At 43.2% G+C, this 27,907-nt stretch overlaps 2 protein-coding genes across 13 annotated transcripts; one reads left to right on the top strand and one right to left on the bottom strand.

Moving 5' to 3' along the window:
* The first annotated feature begins 5 nt into the window (after positions 1 to 5).
* On the top strand, positions 6 to 23,101 carry LOC120447204 (potassium/sodium hyperpolarization-activated cyclic nucleotide-gated channel 2). Of its 9 annotated transcripts, none has more exons than XM_039628700.2 (15): positions 6 to 2,410; positions 8,474 to 10,273; positions 13,972 to 14,137; positions 14,302 to 14,540; positions 14,619 to 14,782; positions 14,941 to 15,077; positions 15,124 to 15,276; positions 17,046 to 17,141; positions 19,743 to 19,892; positions 19,958 to 20,034; positions 20,188 to 20,499; positions 20,636 to 20,730; positions 20,789 to 20,877; positions 20,936 to 21,252; positions 21,348 to 23,101. In XM_039628700.2, the coding sequence occupies exons 1-15, from the start codon at positions 2,340 to 2,342 to the stop codon at positions 21,481 to 21,483; spliced, it is 4,002 nt and encodes a 1,333-aa protein (XP_039484634.1). In that variant the 5' UTR covers positions 6 to 2,339; the 3' UTR covers positions 21,484 to 23,101. The 9 variants fall into 9 exon arrangements, with proteins under 9 accessions (XP_039484634.1, XP_039484637.1, XP_039484635.1 ...); XM_039628703.2 differs by having other exon boundaries at positions 7 to 2,410; positions 8,477 to 10,273; positions 15,139 to 15,276; XM_039628701.2 differs by having other exon boundaries at positions 7 to 2,410; positions 8,477 to 10,273.
* On the bottom strand, positions 23,017 to 25,359 carry LOC120447206 (tudor domain-containing protein 7A). 4 transcript variants are annotated; one of them, XM_039628710.1, is made up of 6 exons: positions 25,041 to 25,358; positions 24,642 to 24,983; positions 24,099 to 24,575; positions 23,835 to 24,037; positions 23,405 to 23,777; positions 23,017 to 23,348 (listed from the first exon to the last, which is right to left on the bottom strand). In XM_039628710.1, exons 1-6 carry the CDS (start codon positions 25,230 to 25,232, stop codon positions 23,238 to 23,240), a joined length of 1,698 nt encoding a protein of 565 aa, XP_039484644.1. In that variant the 5' UTR covers positions 25,233 to 25,358; the 3' UTR covers positions 23,017 to 23,237. The 4 variants fall into 4 exon arrangements, with proteins under 4 accessions (XP_039484644.1, XP_039484646.1, XP_039484643.1 ...); XM_039628712.2 differs by having other exon boundaries at positions 24,099 to 24,572; positions 25,041 to 25,357; XM_039628709.2 differs by having other exon boundaries at positions 24,099 to 24,983.
* Positions 25,360 to 27,907: the final 2,548 nt, after the last annotated feature.

Raw genomic sequence — 27,907 nt, 5'->3', positions numbered from 1 at the left:
CAAGAGACAAACACGAGTAAATATAAAACAAAAAACCACGAGCAACAAAAGCGGAAAGCAGCGAAAACAAGGACACGAAAGCAAACACGATAAATCAGAGCAAAGTGCAGCATTATTTAATCAACGCCAGAGCCAGTCAGCAAGTGGAAAAACCCTGGAAACGCCTAAAAATAAAGGACACGCGATAACCAAAAATAGAACGTAATGATAAAACCAAAACCAAAGTACCTGCAACAATGAAATTGAGCAAATCTTAAAGGCGTAACCCGACAAGCAAACCCAAGATTAGAATTACTTTTAGAAATATACAAAAGGACACTCGCTATATACAAAAGTGTTATAGAAAAACGATAAACGCTATCCGCAAAACAACACAAAAACCAATAAAAAAGCAAAAAATTAACGTAGTTCGTTGACGTTTGTTCACCGCTGGAAGTTCTCTAAACAGCCCAAGGATATAGAGCGTAATCCCCGTTGAGATAGAGTAATGGAACTAACCTCGTAGTTTGTAGAGAGACCTGCGTCTCAGCCCGTAGGACAGCAAATTCAAATAACCGCAACATAAACGCACTTATCGACTAACTAAAACTACCAAGTAGTTGCCTCTCTATATACAATATATATATATATATATATACACCTACGAGATATATACAAGATACTTAGCCGTAGCGAATAGAAGAAAAAAACGCCAGTCTGTACATCTACCTATATGGATTTATTTTTATAATGCCGCTAAAGCAAAACTCGATCCCCGCCCTCGACCTAGGCCTTTCAAATTGCATCTGAATAAGTAACGAGGGCGATATTAATGCATTAATTGGGTGGCGAAGGACGTCGCCACACAAAGTCCCAAGGAGGGACTGTTGCCGGGTCCGGATCCTTTGCGTGTTGCCCGTGCCAGATACACAAATACGCCCAGTACCGTAATCCGTGGACCCACACAGGAGGTGTAGTGATACGAACGTACAGGACGAATTAAAGCTACCTGCCTTGGGTTTCTCGTGTTGCGCTGCCTTGACGTAACTCCGCCTTAACTCGCGTCGCTTCCATTTGCCACAAAAGTGAAAGAGAAAAAAAAAACGCAGAAAATAAAGGGCGACCGACCGCAAAGCCAAAACTGCGGTGCGTTCGTTAAACTTTCATGACCAAACATTAACTTAAGCAGGGAGGAGGAGGAGAGGCGTGGCCAGAGCGTGGTCAGGCTGGAAGGCGTCGGGATAGCGCACATTACGGAGCAAGGAAACTGAGCTGTCATCATCACTGTCCCATCCCCTCCAACAGCTAGTTTGTTATTTGTGATAAATAATTCAGTGATCCACATCTCGGATCCCGATCCTGCCCACCCCACTTCAGCTCCAGCGCCAGCTCCAGTTACCGTTATCGTTACCGTTACCGTTACAGTTCCAGTTCCAGGCCCCACCATCACATCTGTACACCAGCAACCACCAACCGAATAGCAACAATAACTATACCCTAGTGGTTAAACGTCATTTATAATCCAGAGTACAAAGTACGATTAGCCCCGAAATAACGCTGTTAACGAAACTAAAACTAAAACAAAAACGAAAACAAAAGCTAAACTATAAATAGTAACATATGGTATTATTATACACGCAACTCAGAACAGATAATGTCATAGAGTCACATAACCTCAAAGAAACGAAAAAACGAGCGCATAACGAAACGAAAAGTAAAGAACCATAAGCAATATAAACAGTGCTGTTGACTATTTTAGAGGCCACCTTTTAGATACCGATACCTTCTCACCCAACCTACGTTACTCAACCAAACACCTAAGAACCCACCAAAAACGAATCGAAAACCTAACCTAACCTAAAACCAAAAACCTAAAACCTTAAAACACGGATAACGGCGAACAGCCCCATGTGCGAGTGAGACAGCCCGAAAAAAGAAGAAAGAGAGCGAAAGCGAAAGAGAGTAACACAACGAGAAGCAATCTATTTTTGTTTACGTGTCCGTGTGCTGGACTTCTATTAGTTAATGCCAAAAATCGAAGCGGAAGTTGCACCCACACCTGCACACCCAACTACCACTACAACTACGACAACCACACACAGACACGCACACTGAGCCACGATGACAAGGCCAAGAATTGCAGTGGGCATTGCGGGGCCTTTCTGGCGGCAATAGCAATAGCAACACCTTGCAAAAAAAAAAACACCTAAAAAAAAACGAAAAAAAGAGCAGCAGAAATATTCCCGACAACGGCAACCACGTTACGTTAGCGAAGGTGGCGCGAGTGGTTCGATGTGGTTCGAATTCGAGTTCGAGTGCAGGTGGTGACGTGACAGCGGCGGCGTCGTGGGTCCAAGAAAATGCACGTTAAACACACTCAGCGCCGAGTCAGCGGTCCTGGAGCCTTCGGAACCTTTACCAACGATCAACGGTAGGCGTTACCCACTCACTATTCCTTCTTGTATGTCCTTGTACTGTTGTTGTGCACGATGTACGTTGTACTGGCGTGGGAGGTCGGGTCAGCACTGGATGTCCCTTATCCCGTTATGCGGGACTTCTCTGACCAGGATCTCCCACGTTGTACAGTTTTGAGATGAATGTATTTTTGTATCAGTTTCAATGTGATCTCTGGGGTGGACCGATTATATTATGGTAGATGTTTTTTCTTATATCGAAATTGTAATTGGATTTTTACAAACATTTTGTTTGTTTTTTATTCATTGCTTTAAAGAATTAAAACCCAATGAAATTTTAAGTAAACTTAGAGCTAAATACTAAATAACAAAATAAATTTAATTGTCCAAGAAGAAGTTTTAGAAAGCATTCTGTACTTTTTATGAAAAGGGTCAACGCTTCGTATGAGCAATTTTTTGACACCATGGTGTATGTGTAATACATGACGTATAAGTGATTTTTTTTGGAGTCACACAGAAGTAATTGAATACTTTTAATAGATAATGTAAGAGCAAACATTGTTAGGTCTGTGGTCCACCCTAGTAGTCCTGTTCCTTGTGTTGTTCGTTTTGTTTCGTTTCGTACCGTTATGTTCAGTGTCTCTGTTTCGTTCTTTGTCTCTTGAGTTACCCTGTTATTGTTGTTGATGTTGTTGCTGCTGCCGCAATTGCTGTTGTTGTTGTTACTGTTCACATTCATAAGTGTGTGTGTGTGTGTGTGCGCTAGAGTGTGTGTCTGTGTGTGTTTGAGCGAGTTGCCAAGTGCCTTTTTGCTGGCCTCCTGTGAACTGATTTCCTGCTCACAACGACCATCCGCCCGCCGCCCACTTAAGGGGTCATCCGTCACTCCAGTCAATGCAATTACGAAACTAGATTAAAAGTCAAGTCAGGCCGACAACAATGGCCGCACCGATACCAATACCAATACCAATACCAATACCAATACCAATACGAATACAATACCAGCACAATACAACGAATTGCATTGCTTGAGAATAGTGTCAAAGTACTTTGAGTGCAAACGCACGCAGTGTTGCATACTTTCAGCGGCCACTGTACATGTAATTGCAATCGTGTGGGTGTGGGCCAGTCTGTGTGCTTGTGTATGTGCCTGAATGGGCGGAAGCTTTCTCTTTTACTTCAATGATTAAACCACTGACCGAATTTCGGCTGGCATTTGTTTGTTTGTGTGTGTGTGGGTGTTTGTATGTATCGATAAGCACTTGCCGACTACTGCATTGTTGTTGCCTCTCACACATACATAGCGTATTCACCGATATATACACTGACACACACATATACTCGATAACAGACAGAGACGGCGACAGTGAGTGAGTGAAGCAGAGGGCCAGATAAGCTGCTCTTTTCTTTTGTGCCAAAAAGGAAGCCCGATGTTTCCAATTGAGCTAGTTCTAGTTCCACATTTCCATACACTCGACAGCAACAAAAACACCAAATACCCTTTCAAACAAATAGGCACTAGCCCTCCCACGCCTACACATACAGACACACATATACATAGATACACATACAAACAAATACATGGGCAGGACCCTCTGGTGTCTGTGTGCTTTGTGCAGTTAATTTAATTTCTTATCCCCCAAACGAATCTCATTTCAGTTATTTCCCGCTCAGTTTGTTAGTTTTCAGTTTCGTTTCCTTCATTTCTCGTTTATAGTGTATTATTTCCATTTTGGTACTCGTCACGTGAATAACTTGGATTTATTTCGTGTCCTTGTCGTTGTTGTTTTGCAGAAAACTTTGCTTGAAAGTGCAAATACGTTGAATACAGAAACTAAGAACCCAGCAAACCGAACCAAACTAAAAAACCAGATCAAAATCACAAAAACGATACCGAAACCGTAATCGAATCGAACAATTTGCAACTTACAATTTGCATTTGGAGCGATCCTAGACATCAGCTGTGAAGGTACCGCCGACCAAGTTCCGAATTCTCCCCGTACTTTCTCTCTATCTCTCTTTTTTTCTGTCAGTGTCTCTGCCTATATCTCTCTATATATACATAGATCGTAGACTCTGTATGGTACTTCCCACTACTGCTCTACTACTACTAATACTAACTACTAACTATACCGTTACAATTCCAACTGCAACACAGATATAATACTCACACACACACACACGCACACGCACACATTTAATGCTTCTAACTTTTCTGCTCGTTACTAGAAAACTAGCCATTAGCCCGAAAACTAAAAACCCACCACCCACGCAAGTTTCAACTTTTGAGCTTTACCATCTGGTTGGTTGCAAGCATAAAGTAAACTCATTAACTTTGATGCACTTTGCTTGCCAAGTTACAACTTACCTGTCCCTCAAAAGTCCATCGATAAGAGTTTCGAATGCATCGCTTTAATGACTTTTCCCACACCTTTACCCCTCTGCCTGCTTAAGATCTTTTGAACCCCCCTCTTGTACACCCTCTTGCCACTTCTCAGAACCCTTAGATGATAATCCCGTTTGCCATGTATCTCACACAACTCGAGTCCAAATTTATTTACAATTGGCATGCCAAATGGTTGTGATGTAGCATTTCTTTGTTTGTACACTCCACTGATTTACACAGACCGCTGCCCGCTGCCCTCAAGCCTGATTTATTAATTGCTCGGCTGTCGTTATAATTAATGGATAATTTGGCTGAATTCTGGTTTAGCCGAAAATCGTGTTATTTATAGTTGAGCTAAGCTCTCATCGAGTTCTACGTTCATTTGCCTGTCCAGCCGGAAATCTTTTGAAGTCAATATTTAATTACCGACCGAGGAGTGTGTTTAAAATGGCATTTCCATTCGAATGACATTGGATGAACCATTAATGAACTCTGTTTGTTATTGCAATGACCTTAGCCAGGTCATCTCTAGACTTTTCCAGAAACAAGTGGTTGTTTCGGGTTCGTTCTGATTGTATATTTATATAAACACAGATTTTGTAAACAGTATAAACAGTATAGTATAACATAAAATAGAGTAAAATATATTATAGTCGACTTTTTTCCAAACGTTCTTGCTCAATGTTTTTCGAAAGATTTTAAGACTTTGTGAAAGAAATCGCAATTTAAGTTTCCGATTCTGATTCACTTTACCCCAGGCAAAGAAGAATCGTAAATATATATTTGATCAAATAAAATCCGCCTGACTGCACGGACTTTGTAAATTGGCACAATGGTAAACATTTGTGCACTAAAAATGGAAATTTTCGTAATTTGTTTACACGGAAATGTGTATCGAGTGGCATGTTTGGCAATTTGCTTTCCATTTTGTTTGATTTTGCTGGCGGGCGCTTTCAGTTCATGAGCAATAAAATGCATATTGAAGGTTTTTGGAAAACATTTGCCCAGGAATCAGCATTAAAATAGCTCAAGCGGTCACGCTAAATGTTCCAAAGGTCAAGACCATTAAAGTATTCCACATTTGATCGGATCAGGGAAATTAGAACACAGTCTCAATGGAGATTGAGACAAGTAGATCAGTTGCAAATATAGTTGATATAGTGGATCCCCCATTTGGGGGCTCACAGCTGCACTTGATTTAATATCGATGGAACAAAGTGGAATGCAGGCAGGCAGCGACTCAATTACGTACGCCTTACGAATTTACGCTTAATGCCTTCAATTGGCTTTTGAATTATTAATTGAGGCACATTGTGTCTCAGCCGCGGGCGGTGGGGTGATTTCGTGGCGATTTCGATGCCAGAAACCTGCTCCATCAGACTCGTTTGGCCCCCAATCCCCAGCTCTCGAGGATGGGCAGCACATGCTCCGAACTCAAAGACTAATCCGCTGGCCGGAGAGCCACTCCAATGCGCCAAAGTTGACATTGGACGTAGGCCACGCCAGAAGGTTACACTCAGAGAAATCGCCTTCTACGTCTGTAAAGCTATCTTACAATGCGACATGGCAACAAGAAATGTATTGAATGTAGCTGCACCTAACAGAATAATAATAATATATATAGGGTATGCAGCATTTGAATTTTTTACTTGAGTATCGACACAGGTTTCCAACAATGATCATGAAATGTAGTTAGTTTATTTCTAACAAATAAGCTGAGTAATAAATAAGATTTCTCTCTCATGTAGCCCAACTTGTGAGCCCAACCTAGCCAGTGAAATGGGGCAAGGGCAACATTTGACTGCAGCACTTGACAGGTGGCAAATACTCGAAGCCGAGATGAAAAAGCCATCAGATAGGAACCCGAAGAGCTGCTATTCCCCGGGGCACTCGATGCTTTCGCTTTGATTTGGCTCTGCCAGCATCGCCAATGCCTTCTCGAAAGTGACTTTCGGCCAGATTAGGTCCGAGATTGCCAAGAGGCCGTCGCCGTTCGGCAGCGGATGTGCGATTGTATCTGGGTATCTCGTTTGGTATCTGCAAAGTGCACACTCATCGGCTGAGCATTAGCGTGCAAATATTTGACATATTTACTTATATTTGCACAAATCCCATTCACCGAATCCCATTCCGCATTGAAACTTGAATCAGAATTCGGATAATTGCGCCTCTGGCGTGAGGCAGCCAGCCTCTGCCTAATTGACCGAAATTGATTCGACTCGATTCCGGGCTGGGAAATGCTGTTTGCTCTGCACCAATTTCCCGCCCCATTTTTCGCGCTCAACTCTCGAGCTGGCATCCGAAATCGGAATCGGAATCGGAAAAGTTCGATGCACGCACATCGAGAATAGGTTCCCTTGTTTTCCCATTGTTTGAAAATGGAATGGGGAGGGCCTCCCCCCTCCCCCCTTCCCGTCACCGCCCGCCTGCGACGGTGTTTAGCTATATCAACAATAGTTTGCCTCACGTTTCGTAGCATTGATTGCCCAAGGCACAGTGGGCCTAACCGCTCTGCCAGCCCTCATTTCCATATCACTACCATACGCTCGATACAGCTTCCCATGGAGCACCACTGTGTAACCGCTGAGCTCCCACGCTCCCTTATCAGCCATGTCCGTCTGGCGCAGCCTTATCTTATCTCGGCCATTTGGCCATTTGATTTAGGGCACTTCCGCCGCCCACCGTGCGGAATGGTTTCAGCGCCATTTGGGCACGCGTTTCCAGCCATATATCTCCATCGAATCGGTGTGTATCTGTATCTGTATCTGCATCTGTAAATGTATCTGTATCCCTATCTGTATCTGTGTGTAGTTGTTTGTTACCGCTTGTGTATCTGTGGCTCTATCAGTGCTTGGCCTGCGTGCGGCCGTACATTAATTTAGTTGAATTTTTCGCGCGATCAGAAACCAGATGAGCATGTCAACCATTGTATATAGATGTCTCTATAAATTGTATCACACATTGCGGTTACATTGGGCACTCGATATAAAGGAAAGCATTCTGCAGAAATACTTCAAATACAAATATTAAAAAATTCAGTATACTCTGTATAATATATAGTGCATAAAGTTGCAACCTAAGCAATGATTAAATGGTTATCCAAAATAAATTCAATGACTAGCTTCTCACTATTTATATATTAGCTTTTTGTAGTCGTGAGTAAAGTTGTTTGAGTTCATTTAAGAGTAATGATCAGATTGAGTCACACTTGAAGTCACGAGACCGCTGAACTTAACTATAATTAGTGAGTAACATCATACTATACTGACCAGATTTTCGGAAGTATATATATCCAATGTCCTCTGTGCGGGGTGAACTCACATACATGCCGGGAATGCGATAGTCCCCCACCTTCACTTCCACCTCCAGCGCCCCTCACCGTTCACCGCTCACATGTTGCACAATCAATATTTATAATAATTAAGAATTTTCTTTGTTTGTCTCGCGGTTTTCCACACTCGCACACACTGTTTCCTGCTCACTTTAGCGTGGCCCTCTGGGCCACGGAACCTGCGTTTCGTTTCCCTCCAATGCTTGCCTGCCAATTTGAAATCGATAAATTTGAGTGTTCGCCAGCGCCGCTGGCCATTTTGATTCTGCCATCGAACACGGTACTCATTGAAGTCTCCTCTTTCTTTCCGCCACCCCCCACTCCTCATGCGGCTCCTTGGGTCGCCCGTGATGATTCCGCCAGCAGTGCCAGCCGCGACAACTTGTGCCCGGACAATCCGCAGCAGCAGCACCAGCAGCGGCACTCGCACTCGCACCAGCACTTGGTGCGCCAGTCTCTGGTGAGTCTCAGCAACGGCCAGCCGGCGGCATCGGCGGCGCCGGACAGCGTCTCGCTGCTGCGAGCGGGCGATGACCAGCAGCATCATCTCCAGCAGCCACATCTGCAGCAACAGCAGCAGCAACAGCAGCAGCACCTGCAACAACAACAGCAACGGCAACGCAGCAGCAGCAGTCGACTATCGACGAGCGGCATCTCCAAGCAGAACTCCTCGGACAGCAGGAGCGGACTGCGCATCCTCGACAGCAGCCACAGTCCGGTGAGCTGTGGCACCCAGAGCGTTAGCAGCACTGGTGGCCAGTCGGCGCTCTACGATGCCTGTCACGAGTACTCGCGCAGCTTGAGTGCAGCGGCTGCTGAAGGAGCCGGTTCGCTGCTCAAGAGCCACTACAGTGACCAGCAGTTGGCGCAGCCGGAGCCAGACCCAGAACCGGATCCGGAAAGGGATCGATATCGAGACAGGGATAGAGACAGGGACAGGGAACGGGAGCGTCGCCACCTGACCAATCTCAATCTCAATCTGAGCAGCGAGTACGACTACAGTGGAAGTGACAAGCAGCAGCTGGTCAACGAGACGTACATCTTCAAGTGCATCGCCAACAGTCCTTCGTTCCTGCGCACCAACAAGATCAAGGAGCAGTCCAAGAAGCTGCGGAATCTCTCCCTCAAGACACGCACCGCCAAGAAGAAGGGCCAGATCATCTCCAAGTCGAACGCGGTGTCGGATAACTCGCTGCATCCGGGCGACAAGTACCTGAACTTGTATCTCGTGGAGAAGAAGCACTCCCTGCAGCCGCAGGTGGCCTCCACGTCGAGTTCCAGCACCACTCCGCATCCGCAGGCTTCCTCGGCACCAGCCAGTTCGTCCTCCACCTGCACCAAGGCGCCGCAGTTGCCCGCCTTGTCGGCGGTTGCTGCCCGCCAACAACAGTTGTTGCTGAACGGATCGCTGAAGGGCAAGGGGCAGACTCAGGGTCAGGGTCAGGGTCAGGGGCAGAGCCGGCAGACGCTGCCCGGCCATCGGGCGTCGGTGAGGAGCGAGAGTGGAAGCGGGAGCAGCCACACCATTCCGGCGACGGGCAAGAGTCCGCCGGTGCCGCACTCGCTGGCGGCCAAGATCAGCAGCTCGGCAAGCGGCAGCAAGAACTGCAATTTGCTCAGCGCCAGCAGCAACTCATGCCACAAGCTGCACGCCCACGCCCAAGGAGCGGGAGCAGGATCGGGATCGGGATCAGGATCAGGATCAGGACCCGGACACAGTCACTACGCGGCGGCCTCGCCCAAGAGCTCGGTCAGCAGCAACGGTCACCTGAACAAGTACTGCCTCACGGACCTCACGCGCCGCAAGGCCGAGTTCAATCGCCAGCTGAGCGCACCCACGGACTACACGCACCACTCCTCCAGCAACGGATCGCAGCAGGAGGGCTCCTCGGAGGCCAACGAGGGCCACGAACCAGTAGGGGAGTCGACCATCACCGTAGCCAGTGCCGGCGTATCGTATCCGCATCCGTACTCCTATCCGTATCACTACGCGCACCACGCCTCCTCGGCCACAGCGCCCGCCAATCTCAAGGCGTCGCTGCAGCTGCACAGCTTCGGGAGCCACCATCCGTGTCCTTATCCGGCAAGGCCCACGTCCACGTCGTGCACCAACAGTTTCAACCGGCGCCACATCCGGCGGCACAAGGGCAAGCTCGGCGATCGGTGAGTACATCTTTTGTATTTATACTTACTAAAATATTAATATCATCGGTTTAGAGAAATGTTTCTACCATTTTAATATGTCATATTACCATTTTGGTTGGCTCCTACAGTTGCTTTCCATATGTTCTAGATACCATCACAAACTTATCTCTCGTATACTCCAGTGGAATTTGTCACTTCAATTACATTTAATTGAATTATTTAATATTGCCAAAGGCCAAGGCCATTTGATTAGTCAAATATTTGTTTATATAATCAATAGTACAAATGATCGGGAAATTTATGAGATAGCACTGTGATATATAATCAATGCAATATAATCAATTGCTTGGACTAGCCCCAATCGAAGTGGGAAATGTTCATTGAATAGGTCTGAAAAGAGGAAAAAATATTCTAGAACAGAAGTGTAAAAAACGAAGGGAATTCCAAAGTCCAGAGTTCCGACTGGTGTCTCCGTTTGGCGGATTCCCCGAAATGAGAGCGAGCCATTGAAGACATTACCCCGGCTTACAAGCGGGAATTGCGCGCATGCAAAGCGCCTGATCGCCTACTACCGGTTTTTTTGAGTGCTTCGGTCCGCTCCGCTTATCGCTGGGCATTTGCATAATTCCGTCGTCGCAGACCGAGGGAATCTCACTCCGACCTGCCTTTCGCCTCCGTTGGCTGGCGCAATAAACTTCTAATGCTCGTCGAGCAGTGAACTCCCCATTTGAGCGGACCGAAAGTTGGAGTCTCAAGTGGAAAATACCAAGATCCCAATACCCAAGGGGGGGGGTCTACAATCGGTGTGTGACGCTTTGTTTCTAGTGCTAAAGCAAGAACAGATTGTTGTGAGGTATTAATGAACTATTTTAGCGTTTCTAAATACGTTCGAATATGGAAATAACATATGTATAAACGTGTTTTGTTTAACTCAACCGCAGACAATTAACTAAAAAAAGTTTACAAACAATATAGATGTTGGGCAAACATCTTGCCTTGAACATTTTTAATAAAAAGGAGTCCGCCGGATAACTCAAACAATCGTTCGTCATTGTGCGTGATTTCCTATAGTAATTGAATCGAGCTCCATTATCAGCCTGATTGCGAGTGCTCCAAAGTATAGTAAACAATGTTTCAATCGGTCCGTGTGAATAACATAATTCCACAATTTGTCGCGGCCACTCAATGCCACAAATTGCGACCTAGAACGAGAACGAGAGCGAGACCCAGACCCAAATCCAGAAAAATAGCTTCCTCCTTCCTTGGAACAAGTGAGATCCAATCTAATCCGATCCGAGGCGATCTCCACGTGAATAGAGCGCGTTATCCGCATACATTTGCATAAAATCCAGACATTTTTGGCGGCGGAACACTGTTTATGTTCCCTGTGCTGTTTACACTTTTCGGATAGTTTTGCTGTATTGTATTGTACAGTACAGTGCGGTGTGGTTTTATTGGCATCAATTTTTGTGAAGACAACCGGGCAGGGAATTACAAGCAGCCATAATTTGCGTCGTCGATCGTCGCGAAATCAATTAAAAGGCAGCACAAATTCGTTATTTATTTATTGTGCAACGGCCGCGGGGTTGAGAACAGGTTATCAAGTCGCCGCAGCATCAGCAGCAGTAGCTTAATAAAAGTCTGGCAAATAGCAACTTAACTAGTTGTCATAATAGCAAGGGAAAAAGACAAGGAAAGATAGAAAACATTGAGATAAAAAAACACCAGCGTCAAGTGTACACGGTGTCAATATCTCAATTATTTAATTAGGCAATTGCCATCCAATTTCGGAAGCGAACTGCAATTCCTGTACTAATTGATATTCGAGGTAAGAATATCAGTCAGCATAGAAAGTAAAAATAAAGAACCCAGCCAGCCCCAGTCTTTCGCTGCTCGAGGACGCCCGATCCGATACGATCCAATGCGATACGATACGATATTATACAATACGAACCATTCCATTCCATGCCGAAGTGGCCACGATCTGGTCTCGTTTTTCGGAGTGTTTGCCGGCGATTTCCAGGCGGTTTGCGAGCGACGACGACTCGGCGGCGACTCGGTGACTCGGCGACCGCTAGTCGCAAAAAGTTTGCCGCTGTAATCACTCCAAGTGCCGGGTTCTACTCTATATACGTACATATAGCACATAGCAGCACTTCTCCGATTCTCAGCAGCCGCACTGTGTGAGTCGTCGAGTCGGTCGTGTCATCTGCATCAAATCGACGGAAAACATCTGCCACAGCACGTTTCCGTAGAAGTTGCCAAGCCAACAGGCCAACAAACGAATAGTTTCGAATGCAAAACACCAAAGAAATGTGAACAAAACTTGCGAGTGCCAGTGAATTGTGCCAGTGAGATGAATTCGAAACCACAATTATGAAATGTAGCCATCCAAAGTGATTGGATTGGATGGGATTTGATTTGATTTGATATGATTTGTGTAATGCAATAGCCGGCGGTTAACAATAGCAATCACTAATAAATTCATTAGGCTAATGCCAATGGCGGCCAAGTTTAAATTAAATCAGCTTCATCAGGCTTAATTAAAACGAAACTTTCCCATTTAAAAGTACACTCAATTGAGTGTGTAGAGGCGAAAGAGAGCGCTGTTTATAATAATAATAGAAGCACAGACACAATTACGAAAAAGTATTATCAATGTACGAAAATATCAGTACGTCTAACCGTGACGCGAAAACCCATACCATACCCATACCCATACCCATATCCATAGCCATACACAAACTGAAACTGAAACTGAATTGGAAACCAACGTAACCGCGAGCACGCGTCTCCATCTCTCCGGGCTTTAACAATAGGTCCGCCGTGAACGTGAATAATATCCATATCCGTGCCACGCGATTTGTCGTTCAGTATTTAGTAGTTAGTGCCTTCGGTGTTTGCTGCTGCTCTAAAAAACGCGAGCAGCGATCATAAAAAATACGAATACGAAAATATCAAGACGGGGGCAAGAGCGTGGTTTGGATTCCAGTTTCTCTGGCTGCCGCCCCGGAAAACCTTGACAATCACCACATCTAGTAGTGGGCAAGGTGAGGGGCAGCAGCCGTATCTCTGATTCAGCCTGCATTGTGCGTGTGCTGCAATTAAAAGTAAACAAAACTGTCAAGAAATGTAGCTGGTTTCCAAGATGGAATGGTGCAATACCCTTTCAGCATGTGCAAAAACCTTATGTAGTAAATATATTACATGGCAATGAGCTCAAATACGTCTTTTCTGCGTTGAATATTCTCAAATAAATAAATAAATAAATATTATGTCTTAAATAGTAAATGGAACTATCAAGTTACTCCAATCTTAGCATTAAAATGGGGACAATTGAAATGGTGGCAACATGTAACATTAAATATCGCATAATCATCGCAATTAATTACTTTTACTTTTTACTTTTTACCTTAAACTTAACAAGATTGGTAACATAGTTGATATAGGGCCACTTCATTTGGAAATAACCCAAACCGAATTGTTATTTAACAAGACTCCGTGAGTTGTAATACCCTCCAAAAGAGTATTTGCAATAAACGAAAAACCGGTGCGTTCACCGACATCGCGCCATCCCGCCCACCTTGACAGTCATTCGGTGTAGTTTCACTTTCATTTTGGGCAGGTCAGCCTTGTGGCACAGAATCGTGTAACGGAATTTTTGGAGGCAGCACTTCCGTGTTTACTGATTCCCCATCTCGCCAATGCCATTTCAGACTGCTGAGCGGGGATAGTGAGGAATCGGTGCGCTGCTCCTACTGCTCGGTGCTGAATGTGAACGACAACGACCTGCGCATTTCGTTCGAGAACACCTGCACCGACTCGCTGGTAACCGCTTTCGATGATGAAGCCCTGCTAATATGCGACCAAGGAACCGAAATGGCAAGGACAAAGGTTTTATTTATACAACTAGACCAGGACATACACTCCCCTAGCTCCCTTACCACCATTCCCTCGATCAAACACTGACTTATGACCCTGACAGCAGGCAATTGGTTTGGAGCAGCGCACGACTAATGGAATACCACTCTGATCATTCGATGCAGGTACACTTTGATGACGTGTCGTTGTACGGCACTCCGAAAGAGGAGCCCATGCCCAACATACCGATCGTGTCGGAAAAAGTCTCTGCGAATTTCCTAAAAAGTCAATTGCAATCATGGTTCCAGCCGACGGACAACCGACTGGCCATGAAACTGTTTGGCAGCCGAAAGGCGCTGGTCAAGGAGCGCATACGTCAGAAAACTTCCGGGCACTGGGTCATACACCCGTGCAGTTCATTCAGGTGAGTTCTTAAAGGATAATTCTTCAGGATAAGAGTTCTGATAATCTACTTATACAACGATCTCTTATATTTCGACAGGTTTTACTGGGACCTTTGCATGCTTTTATTATTAGTAGCAAATCTTATTATCCTGCCAGTCGCAATATCATTCTTCAACGATGATCTGAGCACACGATGGATTGCCTTCAACTGCCTAAGTGATACTATTTTTTTAATAGATATTGTAGTCAATTTTAGAACAGGTAATGCACACTCAACCAAGCCAACTAACTAACAAGTAAATCCCCCCCCTTAAAATCCGATCCGTAACCCTGCCACAACACTAAGTGGCAATAACCATGCCCCCGATTTCTGCGCCCCTGCTTAACCGAGAAACTTTTGCCCGAATATATGATTTCAGGAATTATGCAACAAGACAACGCTGAACAAGTAATATTGGATCCAAAGCTTATAGCTAAACACTATTTAAGAACTTGGTTTTTTCTCGATTTGATTTCGTCGATACCGCTAGATTATATATTTTTAATTTTCAATCAAGTAAGTCAATGTATTTAAGAAACAGTACGCAACATTTTAATTTAAGATTATGAAATTGCAGGATTTCTCTGATTCTTTTCAAATATTGCATGCCGGACGCGCCCTGCGCATCCTGCGCCTGGCCAAGCTGTTATCCTTGGTGCGACTGCTCCGCCTTTCCCGCCTCGTCCGCTACGTGTCCCAATGGGAGGAGGTCTATGTGAGTACACCCGGCTCATTTTGGCAACGCTCAGTCCCTTAGTTTCGTTTCGTTTCGTTACCGTTTCATCTTGAGTTTGCATAACGAAGTACTTACTACTTACTACACCTACTGCCCCCTGGTTTTCAGTTTTACGACACATTTGTACAATATATACACAGAAAATATAGTGTTATTCGAGATACTATGATATTCTTCTACTTGCAAATATTACGTTTACGCTTTTACTGTCGTTCTTATAATTTCAACTAATCAGATTAACAAAAGCTTATCTCATTGTCATACTATTCACTTGATTTTCGTTAGGGTTTAAAACAATAGTTCATATTGCCTAAGACCCACGGAAATTGCGATAAAATATCCGTTTCACACCTTTTTTTCTGTGTATATATTTGTCAACGTCCTCTGTTTCGTCATTACTTTATCGGTTTTACTCCAGGGATCGTTGGTCCCTGAGCGACCCCCTTTTAGTTTCGATTTCCGTTCAGTTTGCTCCAAATTCTCGACCGTAAGATCAGCATTCTACTCGTTCACTCCACACCAAAAAAACAGATTCGAGGATCTAGGTTATGTGTATCTAGGCAACTGCAGTTAGGCTTAGCACAGTGGTCAGTGGTCAGAGGTCAGAGGTCAGGGGAGTAATTTGATCCCAGAAGTGCTCACTTTTCTTTGTTACATGTGTGCGTACATGTGTGTGGCATTAAATATAATGATAATGTACTATCAAATTGTGGATGGCGCGCAGAAATGTTCAAACTATGTATTTTCTTTGAGTTGTTATCTGGAACCTCTGTGTCTATGATTTCCGTTAAACGTTTAAATCCTTTGCGTTCGATTACCAATCGTTTTGTTTACCAAATATGATATACCTCCCTCCAACCTATGTGTGTCTATAAAGCCAATCAAACGTAGAACCAGACAATCGCTGTACCATAAGCCAACTCAGTTTGTACATTATACAGTTGTGTGACCCCGATGTTTGTTTCGTGTTGTGCGCCTGCTGCGCTTCGGGTCCACCAGACCAGATCCAGAGTAATCCCCCAGGCCGATAACTGCAAGAACATGAACATACCTATCTTTCACACCCACCACACACCCACATATTCGTAACACACTCAGATCGAATCGAAAATATATATATGTACCTCTCTTTTTTTTATGGGTTTTTCTCAAACCATCTGACGCGCTCGCTAAGCTTGAGAACTTGTTCCTTGTGCCGCGGGAAGATTCCTTTGCTTTCTTTCACATTTCTTCAGTTGAGTCTACGATTTATCGCTTCTGTTGTTCTGATATTCGATTTACAATTTCCTATTCATTTCTTGCCGACTTTGAAGCACTCAAATCGATATTCTTCATTGCACTTTGTACAACTCTTTGCTCTTCTTGGAAGGCATTTTCGCAATTCAATACCCTATATCCAATATATCTACGTCCAAAACCAAAACTCCCACCCACTTCCCCTGATTCCCACACCACAATCCCTGAGATACGTACAAGTACAGGTCCTGTAATCCTATGTAAAAGATAGCCTAAAATTGGAAACCACCGTATATTATGATTTATGTTTATTTTGTTTTTGATGCGCTCAACTTAAGCGATGAAAAGAAAAGTATTCTGCTAAATGCGACTAACAAACTAATAATGCTTTTGACAATCAGTTTATGAACCACAAACAAAAAAACAAAAATAAAATAAACAAAACAATACAATACAAAAATTCAACTTAGCTGAATCAGGGCCTAAAATACCTGTGTATATATGGTTTTTAGATTCTGCAGAATCTACAGAAAAAAAGTGCTGATCGCAGAGGGAGAATGAACAGAAAAGACAAAGATGGCTTGACAAAAAGCAACCTAATTCTCAAGGTAAACCATCCAATAAAAAGTAACAACCCAAAATCAAAAATCAACAACACAACAACTTCAGTATATATTGATAAACAAAAACCAAAAGCCTTGATTGATTGATTGAAATTATGATTATGTATTATTGGCGCAACATAACTCACGTTTTTTGAGGAATGTTAATGCCAAAATTGAGTTTTAGTGCATAATTTCGTTCGATTGTTCGTTCGTTCGATTGTTCGTTGATCATGTTTGCTTGATTTTAATGTTCGTTCGTTCGTACGTTCTGTAAATTTTCTGAGACTGCCTTTTTTACATATTGATGATTGATTGATATTGCCATACATAATCTCTATTTCTCATTTGATGCATAATGAAAACCTCGTTAAATCAATATTGAAGAAGAGAGTTTAGCCCAAAAGCAGCATAAGAAAAACCAAGCTTTTCATTTATAAATCTTCGGTGCCAAATCGAAGCTCTTTTCATGCTCTTCACGCGACGTAGTATTCGGAAGTCGAAAGGATAATGTAATATTGTAATATATCTCGCTAGATTCCGTAGTTTTGAACTCCATGCATGGGCATGATCGGAAATCCTATTGTACTGCTATATCTATCATTGTGAACCGCAGACTAGCTGGGTTATTTATCGCTTCGAAGAGCATGAAAACACCACAGATCTCAGGATATATTACGGATTCGAAATGTATAGTGTGTTGAATGCTTATTGCTTAAAAGGGCCCAGGCAGCACCGATCAAAAGTTTACCACTGTAAAGACACAAACCAATCCGCACTTTAAAATATATAGTAGCTAGAGTAATGGCTGCTGCTGCTTTCGCTAGAAGTTTAGGTCTTAGAAACGGACACAAGACACACATCCAATATAGTCAATCGATCTGAAGCAGGAAAACTGATTCAACGACCAATCAGATCGAACACGAACACTGTACTATATCTAGCCACATACTACTCGTATTTTATAGCATACATTTGTGGGCCCGTGCCAAATGCTTTCCACATATCCTAACCTAAATCGTATCTTTCGTATTCAACTTAACCTCACTTGACACTGTTCAATGCTTTCTGCTTTTGTGCTGCGCGCTTTCAGCTCGAACTCTCTCTTGCTCTCTCCCAACTACACAGAGAAAATCTATCAATTCTTGCAATTTATATTAGAAATGATCTATCAAAACAGCTTTGAATATATCAGAATAAATTAATTTCACAATTTAAGCAATAGCCTGCAAAGACTGGTGAAAACTATGCGATATTATTTTGTTCTAATATAAACTGATATATTCAAAGTGACTTAAATCTCATTAAAAGGATCCGTTTTTGTTATGATCCTCTGCAAATGTAATGGTATTTTTTCTCTGTGTAGAACTCTGTTTTGATGCCTCTGCTACCGTTACTTGTTGTTTTGGTTAATGTTACTGGTTTGGTTTTGGTTTCCCCAATTTTTATTTCTTTTAATCTGCCTCCTCTTCTCTTGTTTTGTACAAAAGATTTCAGCAGGAGCGCCATAAACAATTTATAAATAAGCTTCTTGGAGTGACACCCACACACACATGTACACCCACACGAGCAGCTACAACCACTGAATTCTTGAATGCAACTACCGTTATTTTGTTATCTCGATGCCGCTCCCTCTCTCTCTTTAACTTTCTCTCAAGCTCTGTGTTCCTGCTCTTGCTCTATGTTTTTTATTTACCGTTCGTTTGGTTTTCGTTAATTTCTCGTGTATATTCCGTTGGTTTGTTTACCGTACTTTGTACAGAATTACGTAGTTCAATTACTAACAACTGCGAGAGTCAGAAAACAAAAATGCTTTCATTGTAAAATACGAGTTTCGATTTCGATATTTTGAACGTTTGAACGGCTTAGTGTTTAACAAACGTAAAACAAAACAAACAAAAAATGAAACAAACAAACAAAAGTAAAGATGAGCACTTGTACCATAATTTAGCAGCTGATTTTGCACCTATTCGAAACGTAGAAATGGTTTGAATTTGAATTGATTGAGTTTGAATTGATTGCTCAGGTTGTACACTGTACACAAAAGTACACTATTGTATTGCCTAACACTAGACTAATCTTATATTATTTTATCTTATCGGATATACATACCATGTATATCGACCATGTATGTCGAGCCGCTCTGCTCCGATCCAATCTAATCCGATGATCTGGAGGCCGAGGAATGCGAGTGTATTCGTAGCATACTTATCGGGCAGAGTGGCGAGATTGAGTAATTTTCTTGTTTTAATGGCTGTGGTCTGGTTTTGTTTTAGTTGCTTTGATTGGCATAATGCAATAACTGTCATGTTTACTACCGGTAGCTGGAAACGCCAATGACGCCGCAAATAATTGCAAATAAATTTATCCAAGTTCCAAGTTTCATTTCCTCTTTTGGGTTTCCTTTCTCTTGTTTACTTGAGACATTTGGTTTTATATATGTGGAACTCACATACACATATGTAACACATGCATACACACTCAAACACACCAAGAAACCAGAATAAACACACACTCTCACACACATGGAGACACACACACACATACACGAGCGGTGTTGGGCTTTGGTTAAAGTGCACTCTTTTTGATTGACCTCTCTGGTTGCAGTTCCTCAATATGGCCTCGGTCTTCATGAGGATCTTCAATTTAATTTGCATGATGCTCCTGATCGGCCATTGGAGCGGTTGCTTGCAGTTCTTAGTGCCAATGTTGCAGGGTTTTCCATCCAACTCCTGGGTCTCCATCAACGAGTTGCAGGTGCGCCAGATTGGTAAAACCCCTCTAGCTGCCATCGGCTATCTAAATGGGCTGTTCCATTGCAGGAATCGTACTGGCTGGAGCAGTATTCGTGGGCATTGTTCAAGGCCATGTCGCACATGCTCTGCATAGGCTACGGCAGGTGAGTTACAGTCCCAATCTACTCCGATTATTGGCATCCACTTTACTGCGGTCCCCATCTACGTTCCTATGTAAAGGACAAGCAATTAGATAAATTAGGAGGATGAACTAGCTCACACAAATATTTTATCACTAATAATCTAATTTTTTACAGATTCCCGCCACAATCATTGACGGACATGTGGCTGACGATGCTTTCCATGATATCCGGTGCCACCTGTTACGCATTGTTCCTCGGTCACGCGACCAATCTCATCCAGAGCTTGGACTCCAGCCGGCGCCAGTATCGCGAGAAGGTCAAACAGGTGGAGGAGTACATGGCCTACCGCAAGTTGCCACGCGACATGCGGCAGCGCATCACGGAATACTTCGAGCATCGGTACCAGGGTAAATTCTTCGATGAAGAGTTGATACTTGGCGAGTTGAGCGAAAAACTGCGCGAGGATGTCATCAACTACAACTGCAGGTGGGCGATCTGTCACTATCCAGTGATCTATCAATTGAATCTACTTTCAGCCACTTAGTATAGTATCCTCTAGGATTAGTATTTTGCACCACATCATGGTTAATCACTAATAACATGCGCTTCCAATATTCCCCAGATCCCTCGTGGCGTCAGTGCCTTTTTTTGCTAATGCCGATTCGAATTTCGTTTCCGACGTAGTTACCAAACTGAAATACGAAGTTTTCCAACCAGGTGGGTGCCACAAACTTCTAAAAGAGCACTTTTAACTAACCAACTGGGGTTCTTTTAGGTGATATTATCATAAAGGAGGGTACGATCGGTACTAAGATGTACTTCATACAGGAGGGCGTGGTGGACATTGTCATGGCCAACGGCGAGGTGAGCCCAATTCTTGAGTTCAGCCAATAGCCCCTGGTCTAATTAACAACATTTACAGGTTGCCACCTCACTTTCGGATGGGTCTTACTTCGGTGAGATCTGTCTGCTGACCAATGCGCGTCGTGTGGCCAGCGTGCGAGCCGAAACCTATTGCAATCTATTCTCGTTGAGCGTGGATCATTTCAATTGCGTTCTGGATCAGTATCCGCTGATGCGCAAGACCATGGAGACTGTGGCCGCCGAGCGGTTAAACAAGATCGGCAAGAATCCAAACATAATGCATCAGAAGGACGAGCAGCTGAGCAATCCGGAGTCGAACACGATTACGGCTGTGGTTAATGCCCTGGCTGCCGAGGCGGATGACTGCAAAGATGAGTAAGTTGACTGGTGGACTAGCCAAAATATATATATACTGCCTTTTTACGAACTGCGCTAAATATGTTTGTTAATACTTTTGATATCTGTTTCAGTGACATGGATCTCAAGGAGAATTTACTGCATGGGTCAGAGTCGAGCATTGCTGAGCCGGTGCAGACGATACGTGAGGGTCTCCCAAGGCCACGGAGCGGGGAGTTCCGGGCCCTATTCGAGGGTAACACTCCATGACACTGAGGAGCAGTGACGAACGGTGCCGGCGGGCACCGGGCAACCATCTGAAGCAGCGGTTTGCTGGACACTCACTCACCAAAACCCACATCCATACCCTACACAGGACTACCACACTCACACACACACACACTGCGTATATAATAATTTAGTAAAAGGAACCCCAAGACGCGATAAGAGTACACTAAAAAAAGAATCAATTTATGGTAGACACTCTATATATGCAATTGCGATTTAGTAGAAAACGTATTAAAAACAAAAAATCCAAAAAAAGATAAAAACAATTACACAAAAAATGTCCTCAATAATTATTCATAATTTCAGCTCCGCTAACTGTGATGACTTTAATATAAGAATCGAAAAAAATTAACAAACAAAAAAAAGAAAACGAGTACATACAGAGATAAATTATGCGATAGAGATAGAACTCAGCAGCCAGCAGACAGATCAGAAAACCACAACCCACAGCCATAGAAGATCTGCCACCCCACACTCCACACTCCACACTTAACACTACACCCATTACACACACCAAATACTGACATATAACGTAAATCTACATATAAGTTTTATGCCCACGATATTGTAACGATAACGAAGTGAATAGACTTTTGAATTGCTACCTAGGCGTTAGTCCTATGGACCTATTACAAGAACACACAACCACACAGCAGCAAGCACACCTGTAGGTGGCCATGTCAACAGGTCAAAGGTGACAGAATTCGAGCAACAGGCATCAGGCATCAGGGGGCGACAGTGACAGTCAGACAGACAGACATGCATCAACTTATGATATAAACGAAGCGAAGCGTTACAGCATACCAAAACATATTTATGCGCGTAGCTATTATGTACTCGAGCAACCAACAAACAAACAACAAAACAATTATGTATTATTGCGATTATATAGCATATTTAAATACGCATTGCAAAAAAAAGAAAAACAAAAAGAAAAGAAAAGGGAAAACATAACTCAGCAATATACAAAACAAGAAAACAACCCAAGAAACAAAACCAAACTAAACAAAATGAAAAGTATTTAAGCAAATTTAACGAATGCGCATTAGTAGTTGAACTATTAGTTTTTCACTCACTAACAAACAAAACACCACTCGACACAAAACGTAGTAGAGAAGCCTCAACAAAACAAAAAAAAAAACAAAAACAAAATGAAAAATATATTAAAAACCAACCTCAGGGTGCCGTCGTTTCAGCGGTCACCAAAAAATAACAAAAAAAACTAAAAAAAAAAAATCTAAGAACAGACAAGAAACCAACTATATACACAACATATATATACAAAACATAGACAATGTTGTCTTTTATAGGGAATTGTTAAAGCGCCTCAGTTACATTTCAAATATTTATTGCAGGCCTGCCACCAGGCGAGATCATGATTTTCCATTCAGATTCAGAATTTCCGTTCAAGATACCACTTTTAGTTGCGAGCGAGATCTCTTTTGCAAGTGGTTCGTCTTTGAGTCCTAGTTTGTTTTACTTTCGGGCATAAATCAGACGAAGGACAGCGACTTGTTGAAGGATTTATGTAACCTAGTATTTTATTACACGTAAACTAATAAAAAGAAAGCAGAAGGACAGCGTTTGCCTTAAAATAATACGTCAACGAGTTTCATTAAAGTCCCACTGGAAAACATAAAAAATGCATTCGACTATCCATGTCGACACGACAAAGATTTGATTGGACAATAAATTCGCATAAGTGGTAATAAATGAAGTATCAATATGATAGAATTTTATGCACTTATGCAGCGACGCACCCAACCGGAGTCTATGAGCGACTTATTTAAGTTGACAGAGTGTGTTTGTGTTTCCGGATCCACTAGCACAAGATAGGCAGTGTTGTCCTGCAAAGGGGAGATGTATGTCACGTTTCCTTAACTGTCCGGGTTTATCGACTCACCTTAATAGCTTCCACCTTTGCGTAAAGTCGGCGGAAGGATACCATCTTGTAGAAGAAGTTAACAGCTTCGGCGGACCAGTGTGGAGCCTTCCATTGCGTTATAAAGGCCAATCGACCAGCGAAACATTGCGGTGGCAGCGAGGCAAACTGCTTTAGCAGAAACTTGACATTCTGGTGGCTCACGCAGACTATGTCCCCTTTGTCAACCAGCTCTACCTTGATCGACATTCCGTTGTTACTGGGCCGGTACCCTACCACTTTGGCTCTTTCCCAAATACTCGTGCAGCCGGGGCGAACCACACAAATATGATCCGTATTTATCAAACACAGTGGCATTGTGTATTTATCCGTGTCAAGACTTTCATAAAACAACCTACAGAGAGAAATAAATATTGTATTATTTCTCACTATTTGAATATTGATATCTTACTGCATGTTGGCATACAGTTCCTTGTATTTATTAAACTCGTCGTTATATATCCAGAAGTTGAAGTTGTGGGGATTGACCAAACTCACCAACTGCACCTCAATGCGTTGCTGTAACTCGATAATGGACTCAATATCGCGAACAGGCAGTGTGAATTCAGAACGAACCGCATCCATAGGATAGTCAACGCCTAGAACTCGATCGTCCTGCAATAACAGAATCCTAGAATAAATAATACTGTTTAGATGGAATCATCATATACCGTACCACAGCATACGATGGAATGGCATTTTCATCTTCCCCGTCGTCAGAAGACGCGTAGTCAAAGACATACTTCTGGGGTTCCAGAGGCTTCACCGCATTCTTTTGAATTGTGGGCACTACCGGTTCATCTTCCTCCTTTGGATAATTTACCTCTTCAGAGGTGAAGGGGTCCATTACGAATTCCTCATCAGTCTCATATACTTCGTACTCTGGCTTTTCTTGGTGACCAGTGTGAGCAACGTCCACGGATAGGTTTTGAAACGCTTGGGCCAATGTCTGGGTTTCTTTCTCTAATTCCTGAGTTGGCTTTACTAGCTTATTCTCAGTAGAGGAGACAGGCTTTGGAACATATTGTGACTGATGGATTTGCTCTTTTAGGGGCTCCGGCTTCAGGCTGTTCTGCGACCAATTATTAACTTTCAGCGGCTCAGAGTTGGATTTATACGAAGAGCTTGGCATTTGTGGTCTAGAGGTATTCTGCTGAAAGGCATACGAATTAGTCATCGACTGAAGGTAAAGGTTGTACTGCAGATGATTATATAGCACCTGCTGCTGTCCGGCGCAGATCATTTCGTTAACATTGGCGTAGACAACAGGCGTGTGGACGGGATATAACAGTCGATTATAGTTGGGATACGAAACAGGAAGATTCAGATTGCTGGGCCTTTGATAAGTTCGAGGCGGCGGCGGCGGCATGTTTCTGTTATTCATTCTACGGACACTTTCGTTAATAAATACAAGATCGGATCGCTCGGAGGCGTAGGAATACTTGGGCTTGTGAGAGCCTCGATTCCTGGACTTCTTTTGGTTATTGACTAGTTTCTGAATGTGCGCCGATTTGGCAGTGGCTACTGCAGTTATCAATGCCATTGGTCCGTGGCCCATCACCTGGTAATTGGTTGCATTATTTAAGTGCTTATTTGAATGTATTATTTATTTAGTTACAGTAACCGTATCCGGAATGGATCGGAGGAATGATTCGGCGTCCTTGAATCCCAGTTTGCTGTAGGGCAAATTGCAGCCCTCTTCGCTCCTGTAATCCCGCATCAGCTTCTCAATGGTCATTTTTCCTGGTGAGGACACCAACAGCGAGTGGACCACCTTCTTCACCAGGCTCAACACTCCGCGATCGTCCATGCTGAATATATCTTTGTGATTTTGTAGTATTACGTTATTGTGCTCTGTATATTTCACAAGAATGCACTTATAAGATTCGTAAAAAGCACCACCACGCGTCAAGCTTACGAATCCAGCTAACTGTAAACTAGAGTTGCCAAGCCCTTATTATTGCAGTTATCGATTACATCTGGACTTATCAATATTTATCAAAACTTAAATTAAAAGTATTGCAATGAAGATCATAATGTTTCAGAATATACTTAAAACTGGTATCAGAGACACCCATTTTCTTAGGCAAGGCTTATTAATTAACTTATTCATATACATATGCCATTAATATTAGATATTTTTATTAACCATATCTTAAAATTGATTAATTTGATATTTTGAAATTGTATTTGAAACTCTGCCGCCGATAGCTTAACCAACCAATAAGTATCGGTGTTGTGTGATATTTATTGCAAATATCGTTTACTGTTATCGATATCACCGTGCTGCCAGATATTAAAACGGTCTATCGGAAATTTCCCGCCACATTTAAACTGTTTATTTTAAACCAAAGTAAAAAATTTGAAATCTAACAAATCAATATGGAAGTCAAATATAATTCTTTTGTAAAAACGTTATCTACTGCAAAAGACATAAGTTGCCGTACTCACACATATATGACCGATTGGCGCCACTTTCAAAACCGGTTGAGCCATATGGCGGTATTAGCTTTCGTTTCAGTTCTTTCTGCTGCTGTTGTTTTATGTAATTCTATACCCACGACTGACGTCCTTCCTTCTGAAACTCAAGTAGCTGAAGGAAGCTACAAGTTCAGCGTAAGTTCAAGTCACATGTGGGGCTTGATGGAAGACCACCGGCAAATGGCATGTTTTTTTGGGATCGGATCGGGTTGAGTTGATCTTTGACTTGATATTTCCATAGGCATTTACAACTTTTTAGCTAGAACTTGGCCATTTAGATTTGCAATTGCTGGCTGTTACAACATCCGCTTACAACTTGGGCGGTGGGCAGATATATCATAGCTCAAAACCCGAGAAACCAAGAAATGGAGTTATTCCGGGAAGGTGCTGGTGCTGGTGCTAGTGTGTATACCCAACACTTTCCTCACATGACACATGAACTTGTCCGGAGACAGTGGCTCCATTAATAATTTTCACACGACCGGCAAAGGGGCCTTGTGCCATGTAAATTTTACAAGCGGCTCTTCCACATTTTCTGGGTTGCGTAAGAAGATACGTTTGGGTTTTTATGCAGCCGCATAATTATATTCTTTATATTGTTTTGTGGGGAAAGAAGAACTGGAACAACAGCAACAACATTCAACTTTATTGTGGTTTTTGTTGTTACCGTTTTGGTCACTTTACAAATAGTTGAGTTGAGGAGGAAAAAAGCTCGATGGGATCTCTGCAGTTGGCTATGAGCGGGTGACTTGGCAATCAAACCGGTTGTCCCTGCTCCACGGCTCCATCTTTTTTTGCCTGTGTGTTAGTGTGTGATTTATAGTTACGCACAAGCGCGCAAATCCAATTAGACGAACTGGCTAACTGACTGACTGACTGACTGACTGCCTGGCTGCCTGACTGGCCAACTGACAAACTGACAATCCGCAGCATGGCCCGCAGCAAATGCCACCAGGTTATAGGACGGCCGCTGGTTCGATTCGATCTGAAGATCAATCGGCCCAATCTTCCCCAGGCATATCGCCACAGTTGTCATTGGCCAAGAGCAGAACTATGGCCTAAGCGAGAGCATAAAATATGTGGAGCTGCTGTGCCACTACTGCTATTGATTCTTAAACATTTTAGGATTAGATAAATATCTATTCAGTTTGAGGAAGATGTGAATAAGTAGTGATAAAACTCCAAAAATCTATGTGTTGAAATCCAATTGATTTCCCGATTTATTTACAGCGTATGCCCCGCTTATCTACTATTTACTGTACCCATAAGATACATATGGGTCGGGAGACTGTATCTGTTTTTGATGTTTACATCATCGCCAATGGCGGAACTTCAGTGCCCCGGCCACACAAATGTCGTCCATCGTCCGCTGTCCACCGTCCACCGTTCGTCTTTGTTGCATTTTTTTTGGTTTTTCAAAAATACACACATTTGAGGAGCGAAAGAAAAACGAACTGCAGCCGCATCTTTATCTAAAAATTGAATTGAAATGTGTGTCATAATACCTTTGGCATGCCGGCCAGTTGCCTGACATTAAAAATGCCATGCCCCCCCATGTATTCCCCTTCAATGCCCCCCTTCAACAAGAGAAAAAAACCACATATGGCTGAATGCAAATTTGCTGCCATATGGAGCAGAAAAGTCGATGACGTCGTCATCGGCTCACTGAAATTGAAATGCAACTCACATTTGGGGCCCGCTCCTAGCAAAAACACTTTGTGTGCCTCATTTTTTTCGCAAAAGGGCCCTGGTGCTTGAAGGTTTCTGATTCCCACGTTAAATGGGTCTCCAGTGGAGGTATCGCTACATCGAGATCTGGGTCCCCGCACCAGTACCCGTACCCGTACCCGATGAGGGTGTGTTCCACACACACCTGAATGCTTAAACAGATCGGACCTGGCCACGGAATTGGAATCGGAGTCCGGATAAGCGATAACCTTCGGCTGATTTCGGGGCTTTTCCTATGGAAAGTCGAGCCGGTCTACGGATTTGGTAACAGCCGCC

Source organism: Drosophila santomea, chromosome 2R, assembly GCF_016746245.2.
Source record: "Drosophila santomea strain STO CAGO 1482 chromosome 2R, Prin_Dsan_1.1, whole genome shotgun sequence".
NCBI classification, from domain to species: domain Eukaryota; kingdom Metazoa; phylum Arthropoda; class Insecta; order Diptera; family Drosophilidae; genus Drosophila; species Drosophila santomea.
Note: the sequence above shows the minus strand (reverse complement) of the source record. Positions and strands in the feature narration are given on the sequence as shown.